General features: G+C 40.1%; 1 protein-coding gene across 1 annotated transcript in view; it reads right to left on the reverse strand.

The window, feature by feature from the left end:
• The window catches only part of LOC134612198 (atrial natriuretic peptide receptor 1-like), a 180,584-nt gene that overhangs the window by 63,826 nt on the left and 100,405 nt on the right, over nt 1-16,353 (reverse strand). Inside the window, exons 13-15 of the mRNA XM_063456550.1 lie at nt 13,946-14,038; nt 11,744-11,863; nt 9,723-9,816 (exon numbers count right to left, since the gene is read on the reverse strand). Of these exons, the coding sequence (XP_063312620.1) occupies nt 9,723-9,816; nt 11,744-11,863; nt 13,946-14,038 (307 nt within the window). The remainder of the gene's footprint in view (nt 1-9,722; nt 9,817-11,743; nt 11,864-13,945; nt 14,039-16,353) is intronic.

Raw genomic sequence — 16,353 nt, forward strand, 5'->3', positions numbered from 1 at the left:
GCCACCCAGCCAGCCAGCCAGCCAGCCACCCAGCCAGCCACCCAGCCAGCCAGCCAGCCACCCAGACAGACACAGATACAAGTGTTTGCGTAGTGAATGCAGTGTGTTTGCGTAGTGGATGCAGTGTGTTTGCGTAGTGGATGCAGTGTGTTTGCGTAGTGGATGCAGTGTGTTTGCGTAGTGGATGCAGTGTGTTTGCGTAGTGGATGCAGTGTGTTTGCGTAGTGGATGCAGTGTGTGGGTATGCAGTGTATGTGTATGGTGTATGCAGTGTGTGTGTATGTGTAGTGCATGCAGTGTATAGTGTGTGTGTGTAGTGTGTGTATGCGTGTGTGTGTAGTGTATGCAGTGTATAGCGTGTGCAGTGTGTGTGTATGCGTGTGTGTGTAGTGTATGCAGTGTATAGTGTGTGCAGTGTGTGTGTGTGTAGTGTGTGTGTGTAGTGCATGCAGTGTATAGTGTGTGCAGTGTGTGTGTATGCGTGTGTGTGTGTGTGTAGTGTATGCAGTGTGTGTATGTGTGTGTGTATGCGTGTGTGTGTATGCGTGTGTGTGTGTAGTGTATGCAGTGTGTGTAGTGTATGCAGTGTGTGTAGTGTATGCAGTGTGTAGTGTATGCAGTGTGTAGTGTATGCAGTGTGTGTGTGTGTGTAGTGTATGCAGTGTGTAGTGTATGCAGTGTGTGTGTGTATAGTGTATGCAGTGTGTGTATAGTGTATGCAGTGTATAGTGTGTGCATAGTGTGTATAGTGTGTGCAGTGTGCATGTTGTGTGGAATAAATGCTGCCACTTACCTGCCCGTCCTGTCCTCCTCGACTGGTGGTCCGGTGGCAGTGAAGAGGGGCCCAGTACTTTGCATCCTCGTTTCCCATCCAGCAGCAGAGTCCTCTGTTCTCGCGATCCGCGAGAGCGTTGCCGCGGGTTGCTATGGCAACCCGCGGCAACGCTCTCGCGGATCGCGAGAACAGGACCTACTGCTGCTTGATGGTAAATCGCGTTGATACACGAACTCGCGGCACACCAGTCCCTTTTCATAAGACACAGGGGTGACGAAATGCCACCCCTGTGAAAGTGCGCCCCGGGCACCCCCTTAGTGAGTGGTACCCGGGGCGGACCGCCCCCGCCACCCCCACCCCCTTAGTACGCCACTTGGTGTCACAATAGCTTGCATTTAAAAAAAAAATATATACTTTTTTGACTGTAATATAATAGCAGTCAGTTTCCTTCACACGTGTGCGTTTCAGGGCCTGCCAGGGCACAGTGTCACACAAGTGCAACTCATATCTGGTGTAACAGTAGTGTACATTAAAAAAAAACTAAAAATTTGACTGTGAAATAATAGAAGTCAGTTTCCTTCACATGTGTGCATTTCAGGGCCTTCCAGGGCACAGTGTCACACCAGTGCAACTCATATCTGGTGTAACAGTAGTGTACATTTAAAAAAATAAAATACAGGGGGCTGTATGTTTTCACCTTTCTGGGACCCTTGGTGTTGTACGTGGCTGGGTGGAGGAAGAGACCTTCAATTACATCAGTGAGGACAAGGAACATGGGACATGGCTAGCTTGGTATCCAACCTTGTGCAAATGGGGAGTTTGCGGTTGTGCAAATTGACTGTTTGCGGTTGTTTGTGGTGCGTTAAACGGGGAGTTTGGTCTGTCACTGTGAAGCGGGCGTAACCCTTATACTACCTGATCGATACAACATCATACCTGATGTTTTAAAGCACGTTATTCCAAACAATTTAGGAATGTTAGGTGATTTATGCCCTTTATGGATTAAAACCAGACTCTGCATCCACTGTGTAATTTTCCATGGGAGTTTTGCCATGGATCCCCCTCCGGCATGCCACAGTCCAGATGTTAGTCCCCTTGAAACAACTTTTCCATCACTATTGTGGCCAGAAAGAGTCCCTGTGGGTTTTAAAATTCGGCTGCCTATTGAAGTCTATGGCGGTTCGCCCGGTTCGCCCGTTCGCGAACATTTGCAGAAGTTCGCGTTCGCCGTTTGCGAACGGAAAATTTTATGTTCGCGACATCACTATTCCTGGCACTATAGTATCCCTTTAATAAATCAGTGGCCAGAGAATAACAAACAGAAAGCTTGGATGATGCTTCTCTGGGTCAGAACAATTTAGATAAGATCTTTACTGATATAACATGTTTCACAGAACACAAAGTAAGACACAATTAGGACTCGTGTTGAAAGCCTGGAGCAATTTTAATGTTCAAGTAATGCTGACATTGCAAGTAACATACTGATATTTTTGCAACTCATGTGGAATGAACCATTATTAGGTTTGATGTCAGTCGTATAGATTGTTGATCAGATTAGCTATAGTTTTACACTTAATATCCAAAGGATCCAAACCTTGGAGGTAGCAATTATGAGATGGTTCAGATTAATATCAGTAAATGTTAGTATAGATTTTAATTCAAAAGACTCCTAAAGCATAGACAGATCGATTTCAGGCGAACAGTTCGTACTGTAACATATATAATAGTGAAGGACTTAATGTTTTGCTTTTAAAGGGAAACCCCCTTAAACAGAAAAATCAAGTATTTAGAAGATATGCACAAATATTTAAGCATGTGCTTGCAAGATCACGGAGTTTAGTGTTAGTATGTTCAACTTGTCAATCATGTCCAATCGACCGTACTTCCACTTTGATCTGTAATTCAAGGAATGCGAGACAGGAAACGCTCCTGGTTGTCTGGTTCAAAACTGGAACATGCAACAAAGGTGTTTTATAAATATGGTGACCTCTTGAAATCCACACTCTTTTAAAATAAGGAAGCGGGAAAAGGGATGTTATCCTAAAGCAACATGAAATTAAAGTGTTCCTATAAGGAGAAACATGAGAACTGGAAAGGAAAATTTTTCATTTATTTTTGATCAGTAATCTCTGATGTCCAAAATAATCATGTACACATATTTTTCCTTTTTACACAAAATTACAAGGTAAACAACAAATGATAAATGGAATTTTCCACTCCTTTATATTTATTGCAAACTATTGACATTATAATGTGGCCTCATTAAAAGTAGAGAAAATTCAATGGCCCAAAGATGTAATAATAGTGGACTTAAAACCCTGAGCAGCTGGGCCGGGGATTTCCACTCTTCCCCCATAATGCTTTTGTAGAACAAAAACTCAGGACTAATTAGCAGTCAAAAATAGTATACACAATATCAGCAAATAGTAAGAGGATAGAAGTCAAGGCAAGGCGCAGACAAGATGAATACAGAAATGACAGGAGTTGCAATGAAAGACTGACGAGTAGTGTCTTCATTTTGGTCCACTGAAACTTACTATATTACAGCTAAAAGAGTGCAACTACAAAAAAGTTTGAGTTCCAGGCTGTGAGATATTTGTTTAACCCCTTCGTCACAGCGAAAAACGGGCTGCGGGAAGCGATCAAAGATCGCTCCCGCCAGTATAACGCTGTAACTATCTGCCAGACATCCCAGGCAGATAGTAACAGCCAAGTGCGGCGTGTGAGCGATCCGCGATCGCTCACAATTGGCTGCTGTCAAAGTGGGTGTTACAAACACTCACTTTGACAGTGATCTCTGCCCCTCTCTCGTCTGTAGCGTTTTGTGAGGCAAGAGAGACAGAGATCGTGATAGTTTGTTGCAGCAGAAGTGTTCCAGAGCTTTATACAGTATCTAAAGTAAATTTGTAAAAATCAGTTTTAACCCCTTCCCTGCCAGATCTGTTACAGCAGTGCATTTGTTTTTGTTGTTTGTTGTTGTTTTTTTTTGCACTTAAAGGGTTAAATTTGTTTTAAAAATCTGTGTCTTGGTCTGTCTTGGTCAGTCAGTTTCCTTCTCCCAAATCTCCATTAGATTTTTGTGACAGGAGTTAGTTTAGGGATTGCTGTTTAGTCTGTTTTAGTAATAAAAAAAAAAAAAGTATAAAAAAAAATGTGTGTGTTTGTAATTTGTTTTAGTCGTGTGTAAAACATGCAGCGTATGTATAACTTGCAGGAGGCATATGCCTTCTTGGCATCAGACTATGACGCTACTGACACTGCGTCAGATTTTGACCCATGTCAGTTTTCTGACACGTCTAGTCAAGACGACATGTCATCTGTGTGTGAGCCGGCTGAAGAAAGAAGTTGTGCTTCCTCTGCTATGCCAAATGTGGAGGAGGACTGGGTACCTCCACAGTTAGCCGAGCCCAACGTCCCCCCTTTTAGTGCCAACGCAGGCATTAATGTTAATGTGGATGGCTTCTCCCATTTTATTTTTAAGTTAACGCCAACTACTAGAAAAAAAAAAAAACAGAAACGTTGCCGGGTCTGTTTTAAAAACGGGAAAAGGACAGACACCCCTTTTCACTGTCCTGATTGCCCTTCAAAACCAGGACTGTGTGTAGGAACATGTTTCAAGCTGTACCACACAGAACAGTTGTAAGAAGTGTTCCTGAATTTTTATTTTATTTTTTGTTTCTTTGGAAAGCAGCCATTTTTTGTTAGTCAGTTTCCTTCCCCCAAATCTCCAGTTAGATTCTATTTGCAGGACTCAGTTTAAAGATTGCTGCTAAATGTACATTTGCTACCTGCACATTTGGCCTAACAAGTTTTCTGGCAGTAACACATAACCAGCTGGCCAAAACCAGATGACGTGTGCATAAAAAACAGAATAAAAAAATTACCACTACACTTTCTTTGGGGGGCAAAATGGTTGGGGGAAAGAAGTCAAAACACCCCATCCTCTATAACCTTTGATGTCTACTTTATAAAAATATATACTATATATACTGTCATGATGGTAACATTAACTGGGGGGTGCAAAAATATGTAAAACTGAATATAGACCAAGCATACCTATATATCAAGTTGAAAAACTGACATGTACAAGTTCTGATTGTTGCCTTTTGGCCCCCAAACAACCCAGAAACCCTATACATGGGTGGTATCACTGTACTAGGGAGATGTTGCTAAACATATTGGGCAGTGTTTGGCAGTGACACATAACAGGATCTGTTAATTCATGCCTAAAGTACAATGTGTGTGACAAAGAAACAAAAAAAGATTACTATCCAAAAGTTTGACAAAGGCTGGTGGTAGGATTCAGTGCATGAAAAGTGTTAAAATACCACCATTTAAAAAAACCCTGGGTTTTCTACTTTTCAAAAATATATGGTTTGATGGGGGTAAAATACATTGGCTCAAATGGGACATGGGCGCAGGTTGATTACATGTCAAAATTCCAAGTTGGGAAACTGATAAGCGCACCTGCCAAACGTGGCTTTTTAGCCCCCAAAGAACCCGACAAGCCTATGCATGGGTGGTATCACTGTATTCAGGAGATCTTGCTGAACACATATTGGGGTGTTGTTAGGCAGTCACACATAACAGGATCTGATAATTCATGCCTAAATTACAAAGTATGTGAAAAAAAACAGAAACATTTTTACTAACTCAATGTTTGACAAAGCCTGGTGGTAGAATTAGTGCATGGAAAGTGTAAAAATTCAACCATGTGAAATACCCTTGGGTGTCTACTTTTCAAAAATATATGTTTGATGGGGGTAAAATACATTGGCCGGCTTAAAAAATGTCCCAAATAGGACATGCATGCAGGTTGGCTACATGTCAAAATTCCAAGCTGGGAAACTGATATGCACACCTGCCAAATGTGGCCTTTTAGCCCCCAAACAACCCAACACACCTATACATGGGGGGTATCCCTGTACTCGGGAGATGTTGCTGAACACATATTGGGGTGTTGTTTGGCAGTGATACATAACAGGATCTGTTAATTCATGCCTAAAGTACAATGTGTGTGAAAAAAACAGAAAAAAATGTACTAACTCAATGTTTGACAAAGCCTAGTGGTAGAATTAGTGCATGGAAAGTGTTAAAATACCAACATGTGAAATACCCTAGGGTGTCTACTTTTCAAAAATATATGGTTTGATGGGGGTAAAATACATTGGTCGGTTTCAAAAATGTCCCAAATAGGACATGCATGCAGGTTGACTACATGTCAAAATTCCAAGCTGGGAAACTGATATGCGCACCTGCCAAATGTGGCCTTCTAGCCCCCCGACAACCGACACACCTATACATGGGGGGTATCCCTGTACTCGGGAGATGTTGCTGAATACATATTGTGGTGTTGTTTGGTAGTGACACCTAACAGAATCTGTGAATTTATACCTGAATTGCAATTTATGTGAAAAAAATAAAAAAATAAACTACCTATGCAAAGTTTGGCAAAGGTTTGTGGTAAAATGGCTGCATAGAAAGTATCAAAATATTCTTAGATGAATACCCTGGGTTATCTAGTTTAAGAAAAATATATACATGTTGGGTGCTTTTTGGAGATTTATGACATAACAGTGTTACAATGTCACTATTGAAACAGCAATGTCCTACTTGTACTTATAGCCCTATAACTATAACAAAATGTTGAATCTATTTAGCAGTTTGTTTCATTCGATTTTGTAGATCAGTAGAAGATTTTTTAAGTAGAAGTCAAACATGTTTTTTTTTTTTACATTTTTCACCATATTTTATTATTTTTAAATTAAATTATATGACATGATTAAAATAATAGTATGTAAAGAAAGCCCTTTTTGTCCTGAAAAAAACTATATATAATTTGTATCAGAACAGTAAATGAGAGAGCGGAAAATTACAGCTAAACACATATACCATAAAAGTGTTAAAATAGATCTGGTCCTTAACGTACAAACATTGCAAAAACAGTCCGGTCCTGATAAAACTATTTATATATTTACATTATATGATGTAGTGATAATATATTTCATGAGCTATCTCTACACATTCAAGTGTACAAAGGGAATACATGTTTATTCTATATTTTTCACCTTTGTTATTTTTTTTAAGTAGTAACAAATAATTAAAGGCATACTTTAGGTACTGTAACCACTTCATCTAATTGATGTTGGTATTGTGCCTCGAGTAACTCACGCACTATTCCTCCATTCTATGTTAAACTGTTTTTGAATGGTTTCATGCTAAATATGAGTCCCGCCAGGCCCCTTTGTGCTGCTTGGGCTAATTAGGAAACATTACTGCCCATTGCTGGTATGAATTAGTATGGCGAAAGCCGAGCCTCCATAGCCATAATGGGGGCTAGACTGTAGCCATCAGGAGACCCTCATTCAGTGCTAAACTGTTCCAGGGGCCTCCATGAACCATATCCACGTCAGTGAGATGAAATGATCATGGTGCCTTGACTGTCCCTTTAGCTAAATGTTATCAAGCATTTTGCTTTAAAGAAACACTTTGGGCACCATAACAACTTCATCTCAATTAAGTGGTTATTTCTCCTGGATGTCCTAAGCACTGTCTTACCTTGAACCTTCAAAGTTGTGAAGATGCTATTATTAGTTTCCCATTCAGAAAACTGTATCAGAAAGGTAAATAGTGATTACCTGTCAATCTAAGTCTATCACTGGTTCTCAGCCCAAGGCTTCCTCATTGTAGCCCCAGACCTCACCCAAAACGGGACTGACATCTTGCTTAACCCCAAACTTGTGAAACAACACTTGTGTACAGTTTAACCGCTTAAAACAAGACAACACCTAGGATCTCTAGGCACTGCAATGTCATTTAGACACCCAGAGTGGTTCTTTAAAGCAGAAGAAAACCCAAGATATGTGGTGAAAGGAATGTCACTATTAAATGAAGAATCGGAGTAAAATAAACACTAAAGAAAACTGTTTAATATAGATTGAGGGTCTTCTCAGCGCAGTGAATGCCCCCATCTCCAGCCTGGGCAACAGTGTAGTCTAGTTGTGTTAGCCCTATTTTCAGCCAATTCAGCCAATCAGTGGCATCTAGGCTGAAGTAAATGACATTGACACCGTCTGGTATAGTCTACTGTTTTGCTAAAAACCATAATTCAACCAACAACTTTAAGATATACTTTTACATATATTTACTCATGTTCATTTACCAAATTAAAGTTCTATAGGTTATAGTGTTTAGCATAACATTATAGGATCTGGAGTTCAGTTCATCGCATTAAAAATGTAGTGCACTCAAGTTTTCCATAATCTCCAGCCTCCAGTTAAAAACAGTGAAAATAGAGAGAATAAACTCCGAAATAGATAACACCACCAGTTAAATTTCATACCTTAGATGTTTTATATATTTTTCTCAGCATTTAGCTAAAGCATTTAGCTTGCTGAAGTGCTTTGTGTGTGAAGAGCGTTTCCTATTTTTAATTTTACAAAATGTTTTCAATAGAAATTGGCACTTTTCTAAATAACCCTTGTCATGGCCCCTGGCCAGTCCTGTTACTTCCTGGTTGTTTATTTGAGTTGAGCTAAACTCAAGAGTCAGGCAATTGCCCAGAGCACCTGCCTTGCAAAGACTTCTCATTGTGCTGCATTGGAAAGTCTATGATTGGACAGCAACAGAAAGTCTGTGCGGGGTTAGAAGGGGAGGGTTTGAAAAATCGTCAAACAAGAGATGTGCAGTTTTTGCTATCTGCTAAACAGAACCCTAATTTGGTATCTTTAAATATGGAAATCTCACAAAAAAAGCCCTTTTCTAAATTTCAGTTGTTTAGTAGATAATTCCCTTATTTGTTATCCTTATGTGGGATTGCAATATTTAAGAACATCAAATAAGGTAGCTATCTACAAAACACATACACATTTATATACACACACAATAGGTGTATGTCTGTGTGTGTATATCTGTGGTTGTGTGTGTATATATACACACACACTAAACCACAGAGATACACACACACAATCACACACATAAACACAGCCATACACAAACACAATCACAGACCCACACACATACAATCACATACACACATAATTAGATATACACACACAAACATCACACACATTTAATATTCAAGAGGTCCACCCAGCCTCCCTACCATGCTCTAGGAGGGCTGGAGTTGATCCTCGGTCCCTGGTGGTCAGTGGTTGCTGCTGGGATCTCTGTGCTCTTCCTGCACAGATCCCTTGCGCACCCTGTAATGACGCAGATACCGGGATGATGTTACATGCCTGCTCACTGCAGGGCGAAGACAGTCAGACACAGTCAGATGCACACAGTTATACACATATACTGTCAAATGCAGCCACATGCACACAGTACCAGACACGTAGTCACTTGCACACTGTCAAACACACAGACACACACAAGCAGTTGAAGGCAGACAGTTACACACACAGTTACAGACAGACAGTCACATGCACACAGCTACAGGCAGTCACACGCACAATTACAGGCAAACCGTAACACAGTTACAGACAGCATCACACAGTCACACACACTCAGTGACATGCAGACAGTCACAGGCAGACAGTCACACACACAGTTACAGGCAGACAGTCACACGCAGTCCCAGGACTCCTTCCTGCTTCCCCTCAGTGTGCTGCAGTAAGAGCAGGAAGTGGAGGCTGCCTGTAGCCCCGCCCCCACATTCGATTTGGCTCCAGCCCTAATTCTCTGTGCAGTTACTCCTGCTGTATTCCCTGACCGGCCCCTGCGTGTGTGAGCTGTGTCAGCTGCCCGGCGCATTCTGCTGCCAGTCCTCTTTGTGCGCCACTGATTTTTGTAAACTGTTCTATATATGCCCCAATACAGATATTTTTATTTGTTTAATTGACCAGTGGAATGTCCCTATAATTGTTTCCTAAATAGGACCTTGGGTACTTTGGCATCATTACATTTAATCAGATTTTTTTTTATTCTAGAACTTAATTTTACTCACTATATAATAATTGATCCGTCTTCTGCTTTTCATGCATTAGATCTTGTGTGCGTTCTGCTACCAATAGTTCCAGATGTTTGCTATATTTTTCCATCTAAAAAAATAAAATAAATTATATTTATATTACAATCATTATGGCATTTTCTTTCAGTGATAGAATTTGATTAATGTGAGAATTATTGTCTTTTTCTAACAGCTGAATTCAAAAAGAGCATCAGTGGTGATTAGGGAAACAGCATTGTTTGGAATATGTTGAAGTTGACAAAGGCTTTTTAGAAGAATCCCTGCAGGCAGAGGTTAAGAAAGTGACAATTAATCTTTGTGCATCATAACCTATGGAGTATACTCAGAAAATGGAGAAGCATTGCAGCTTTTTTGAAAAGCTGCACCGTAAGTAGGAAAGTAGCATTTTAAAAGCATTAAAAGAAAGACTGTAGCCCATATGAGCTTGTAATGGGAATACTTTGATGGCTTGTGAAGCTGAAGTGTATCATTCAGCAAAGATCATTTGAACTCTGCAATGTGACTTTCTAACAGTAATTGAGTCCTATTAGCTATGGTATGAATCACCTGAAAACTAATGTAAATCGCACCAATTAGGGGATATGGGGCATTACTGCTTTATGTGTGTGTTAAAGAATTGTCAATTCTATGGAAATTCCACCATTGAATGAATCATAGACAATCACCTATAACACGTCAACCATTTTTTTCCGATAGTGCATAGTTTTCTTTTAAGTTTATATTAAAGGGACACTAAAGTCACCAAAACAACTTTAGCTTAATGAAGTAGTTTTGGTGTATAGATTATGCCTCTAACGTTTCACTGCCATTTAGGTGTAAATTCACTTTTGTTCCTGTTTATGCAGCCCTAGCCACACCTTCCCTTGCTGTGACTGACACAACATGCATGACAAAAATGGTTTCATTTTCAATCAAATGTAACTTACTTTAAAAGATTATAGTAAAGTAAAGTGTAAACATTAGATGACTCTTTACAGGACGTGTTTAGGAAAACTGTATAAGTCACATGTATACTTGATCTATATACCAAAACTACTTCACTAAGCTAAAGTTATTTTGGTGACTATAGTGTCCCTTTAAAGATATAACAAATTACATCACAATCCAGTTCATCCCAGGCACAGACTGGGCAAGCATTGCATGTGAGGAGGAAAGACTTTCTGTCACTGTTTCACTTTTCCTCTCCACTGTATGCTTATGACACTGATCAACAGGAAGCCAAGATGGGGGCGCCGAGTTGTAGGATAAAGAAGTGTGGATTTCTACAATTAATCCTATTTTTCACAACTCACAAATACATATGTGTTAGATATATGGCCAAAGTAAATATAGAATTAAGGTTAAGCGACAGTCCCCCTTCAATCACCAGGATGCAAGAGATAGGGTATTGGTTTTACTGACTATAAACATTGGGTCTGCAAAACAATACATTGTTGCTGGTTTACACACCCTCCTCCTCTTGGCTTTGTTTCTTATAGAAAAAGAAATAGACTAAATCCTTAATGCTCTCGTTTTTTATTTGCATTTTGTAGTGTTCTGCTGGTTTAATCTCTTAAATTAATAAAACAGACAAGGCCTACCTTACAATGAAGGTGTCTGTGGTAATTTTGGAGTTGTGGTTTGCATAGGGTTGTAAATAATTGGAAGTGGCATGAGGGACAGTCATGAAATACATTTACAGGGCTATTCACTAAAGTTAGAATTCAAAGTGAATTTCAAATTTAAAGCAAAAATAGCTGAAATGGAAAAATTATCTAAGTCAGCTATGCGTCCAGATCAGCTACGTTTCCCTTAAATTTGTTTTTCCCTTGGAATTCTCATGTTAGTTAATAACCCTGTAAGAAAACGTACCTGAAAAAAAAAAAGAGAGAAAAAAAAAAGACTTCACAAGATAAAAAGCTCAAAGCAAATTGTGCATTAGCCCACTGATGCTTATGCAGATACGTTTTCATTTCTCAGAATTACAAGATATCCAAAGGGAAAGCATTCAGTCTTACCAGTGTCATCATCACATCCACAGGACTGACTTTGTTAGGATTCATCTTGTGCAGTTGTTTCTTAACCTGCTCAAATGTAGGCCTGTGAGCTGGGTTTTGGCTTCGGCACTTTCTGATAAGCTGCAGGAGAAATTAAATAAAGCGTAAATCCGGGCCTTTTCCGTGCTAAGATTGCATGAATACCAGCAAAGAACAGATATATTACAATATCCATGAGTAGTGTGTGAACTGTCTGCTGTGATATATGTGAGACGAGTCACCTTGGATTATCTTAATACACTAGCATAAAGTGATCTAGGTATTATACAGACGGTGCTTTCTGAGGATATCTGAGGTCGGTCTGATGATCTGTGCCTGAAAAGTATTGTCCCTTCATTATGTATTGCTTTTTAATTTCTACTTTTTAAAGCTTTGATTACATGGATCTATATAAGATCTTCATGAAACCTTACAATAAAGATTTAACTAAATTACAACATAATAGTAAGCACACAAATCACAGTGCACAGTATGCAAGACATATTTTTAATTATACATGTTTGTGTACCTTCCAACATTTCAAATGGCCAAAGGGGGGGGGGGGGAGACAATATATGCAACTAAATGTAATTTAGAACAAGAACAATGTATTGTATTTACACAGACTCATTTCTAAACACATTTATTTGTTTTAAGACACACTACTGTGAGTAATATTGCTATGGAGTTCTGTTAAACACTAACAATAGTGAGTGACATAGAAAAAAGGGACATATGGGTGATATATGTTTTGTTAATATCAAAAAAAAATTAAGGTTTGATCGGGATCTGTTGTGTCCTGCCGAGCTTACTAGATATGTGCATTTAATACCGGACAAGTCAAATGTGATCCACGTTTCTGGTAAATCGTACCAAATTAGGGGCTTATCGAATAAGTAACTAAAAGACCACATTTAAGAAAAATAGCTTTTCTTAGTTTTCCTCTTTCAGATGTGTAGTGGAAAGCTCTATAATTTAGTTTCCTTTCCTTATATGGGCTTATCATAATTAAGGGTAACAAATTAGGAACTTATCTACTAAGCAACTAAAAGAGCAAATTTTAGAAAATCGTTTTTGCTTATTCTTGCTCTTTCAGTAAATGGCTCGCTAATTTGGCACCCTTATGTGGTATTGTCTATTTAAAAATACCAAATTAGGGTGCCGTTTAGTAGATAGCTCCTCCTAGTTAGGTACCTTTAAGTGGGAATGCCTATTTAACATCTCTCGGAGCATGTACTCATTTACGAAATGCAGAGGTATAATGCTATATCTAATCTTGAGTCTTTACGCTTAAAGCATTTTTTCCTTTATGATAGATCGCCTGGGATTGTAGTGCATGGCCACCAAATTACACAAATAACCCGAACACAGATAAAAGGAGATGTTGGGACAAAACCCTAAATTGCCTCAGAATGGAAGAGGCCCATGCACATGTCAATTGTGCATGTACTCCTCAACAATCATTCATCAGTTATGGCAGTGGTTATTAACTTTTGTTTTTACAAAGACCAAATATATGTACATTGCATTAGCTTGGCAGCTCATCATTCAATTGATAAATTGCTTCAGTTTCTCATTTTAAAACTACAATATAAATATATTTAACAAAACATATTCAAAACAACTCATTCATTTGAACCTTCGCAGTATCAAAGGTTTCTCCGTTGCACTGATTAAGGTAGTGCTGCTAACACATAATTTATTATGTGCAGTTCAATCAAGATCAATATAGTTACATCAAGTTCAGGCTTCCTAAGGGTTAGTCAAAGTTGCCAGTGGGAGTGCTTTTTTGTCTTTTTCTTTTCATCGGTAATCCACTGCTAAGCCTCTTCCAACCAGTGGGCACCCACTGAAAAAGCATTGTCACCCAAACAGTTAAACACTTGTGAGTTCTGGTAAATTTACTGTACAGTACATTGAGGTGAATGGAAAACTGAATTGCAAAATTTAAGCCATAATATCTGGATCGGAAACATTCTCCAATCCAGTTTCTTTTCCATTTTAGCTATTTTGTCACCATCATTCACAGTTTAGTGAACATACACCAATGTCTAGTGCATTTTTAATTTCTTAACAATATTTCAAATGTATGTTTAGGGTGAACCTTTTTTACTTTTATATTTCAGTTTTATTAATTTATTTTGTATCTGAAGGTATTTTCACCCTTCTCTATTTGTAACTTACATCTACATATTCTGATGGACATGGGCAGCCATTTTCTGATTTCTCTTTGATTAACTCTGACAAAGGCAGGCAGCAGTGTTCAGAGTCCTCTTTCTACAGTTAAATATAAAAGGAAAAACAGAGCCATAGAAGTGTTACTAACATATTTTTTTACTATGTTTATTAGATTTCAGATCTGACCAATAATAAGAAAAATATATTTCACATTTGCCATAATTATCTTTTCGTGTCTATTACCCAAGGCAATATTACTTTTGAGTTAGTTCTGCTCCCACAATAAGCAAGGACAGGAATAAAACAATTGATTAAAATCACAGAGCTGGATTTACCCTCCTTGCTGCCCCAACATGAAAATATACTGGTGAAAAAATAAAATATTTATCATTAGGAATAAACTGCTTAAAAAAATACACCTCTACTAAAGCATATGTCCACCTAGAATGTCAAATTCATTTTGTAGTGTTTAACCCCTTAAGGACACATGACATGTGTGGCATGCCATGATTCCCTTTTATTCCAGAAGTTTGGTCCTTAAGGGGTTAATAAAGATTGTTAGCGATGATCATGATTTTGTCCTAGAAGAACCCTTGCTCAAGGTATAGCCAATTCCATTTTTTTTTTTTTAATTCTTTATTTTTTTGTGCTTGCAGGAAAACAAATAAGCATGCATTGCCCCAACAGCAGTTGCTTTCTGGTTAGTTCAACATTTATAAACATGCGTTCAACACGGGCAGAGAATAACAGTGCACATTTTATATTATGAAGTACGGTAAACACAGTTGTAGCCTATGTGTCAGCTATAGACTAGTGTAAAGTCGGCAGTTAGTACTATTGACACTGCTGGGATGTGTTTTGTAAGTACAGGCTTGACGGGTAGATATTTGTGCATGCATTGCTCCCGCTCTATTCATCGCTATGATTTTTAATTTGGTCTAATGGAGCATAGTACATGCATGGCTTAGGGTTATGCTTGTTTCTCATACTTTCGTGCGGCTTATATTTAAAGATGTACAATTTGTAGTCATCTAAGTGGGTCGCTTAGGCAGGATCGTTTACCTCTGGCTTGGTCAGCCTCGGGCACCACCATGGGGTGTGTGGAGGTCAGTGGGGTCGGTTGCCTACCTTTCCCGGGACGGGTCTGCTTAGTGGGCGTCGGGTGGGTTTGTCACGGTCTGTTTGTTTTGTAGATGTCTGCAGCAGTGTGTGTCTGTCTGGAATGGTGACCTGTGTTGTATGTATGTGTTGCTCTGTCTCCCATTTGTGCTGGATGACTGCCTTGTAGGTCCTAGCGTGTGTGAGTCTGTGGGTATAATTTGTTTCGGTGTGTGTAGTGCGGGAACAATATTTTAGAGTCCAAGATAAAGTCCAGGATCAGCATTCGTTCTCATCCAATGCCTAGTCTCGGTAGTGGGCTCTTAGGGCCGTGGGAGACCCGGCAACAGAGTCTAGTTACGCTGGTTTCACGTTCTTGGGCACTTCGGGAGGTCTGCTGCTGCCGCTCGTGATGTGAGAGCTTCCTTTGTATGCTGCGGTCCTTCCCGTGCAGGGGCTGTTGTGCTTCGTGATGTGATGCTTCCCACTGTGCCGTCTGGTCCGCCGTTTCTGTGGTAGTTGTTCGTGGTCTAGGCTCCTGGGCGGTTGCTGTCTGGGTGGGCTTTTGTGAGAAGATTGCGTTGGTCATTTGCTGCTGGTGCCCGGAGTGGTTGTTATTTCCCACCTTTTGGTTCGCGGCTTGCGGGTACTTGCCGATGTTTGTTACCGCTTGTGATGGGCCGCTGGTCCGTGAGGGCTCCTGTGGTGTTTGGCGGGCCCCTCGTTGCTTGGTGAGTCCTTCTTTTGTAAGCCGCGTGGTTGCAGGCTGTCCGCCATTTTGGGGTATTCCTTCTGGGCTTTGTTTTGTGGCCCAATTAGTGTTTGGGCTCAGCCGACAGCATTGGTGGTCGCCTGTGGGGACCGGGATAACCCCCACCGGTCCAGAGGGGGGGGGGGGTCCGCTGGACGCCGTTCAGAGACCCGGGGGGAGCGGCCGTCTCTCCCCGGCTCAAGCCCGTGTAGGCCCCAGGCCCTGGTCGGGTTACTCCGGTGCCTTGCCGTTGTATGAGTGGTATCATCTTGTGAGTCCCCATCTGGTGGGTAGTTTGGTTGCCGATTTGGGTCGGTGGCTGTTTGTGGCACTGAGTTGGCTCCGATTTTCTGGCCCAGAACCTGGAGCTCAGACAAAACGTGTCTGATCCGTTCAGCGGCCAGGCTCCGCCCCTCAGCCAATTCCATTTTTACATGAACAATAGTTTTATATATTTTATTGATGAGTCTTTGTTTTGCTTGCTTTAGTAAGCCAACAAGATCCAGCATCTCAAACTTGTAAAATTACTTTGAGACTCTGAATATTTAAAAAGTCGATGTTTGGC

This window comes from Pelobates fuscus, chromosome 5 (genome assembly GCF_036172605.1).
Source record: "Pelobates fuscus isolate aPelFus1 chromosome 5, aPelFus1.pri, whole genome shotgun sequence".
NCBI lineage: Eukaryota > Metazoa > Chordata > Amphibia > Anura > Pelobatidae > Pelobates > Pelobates fuscus.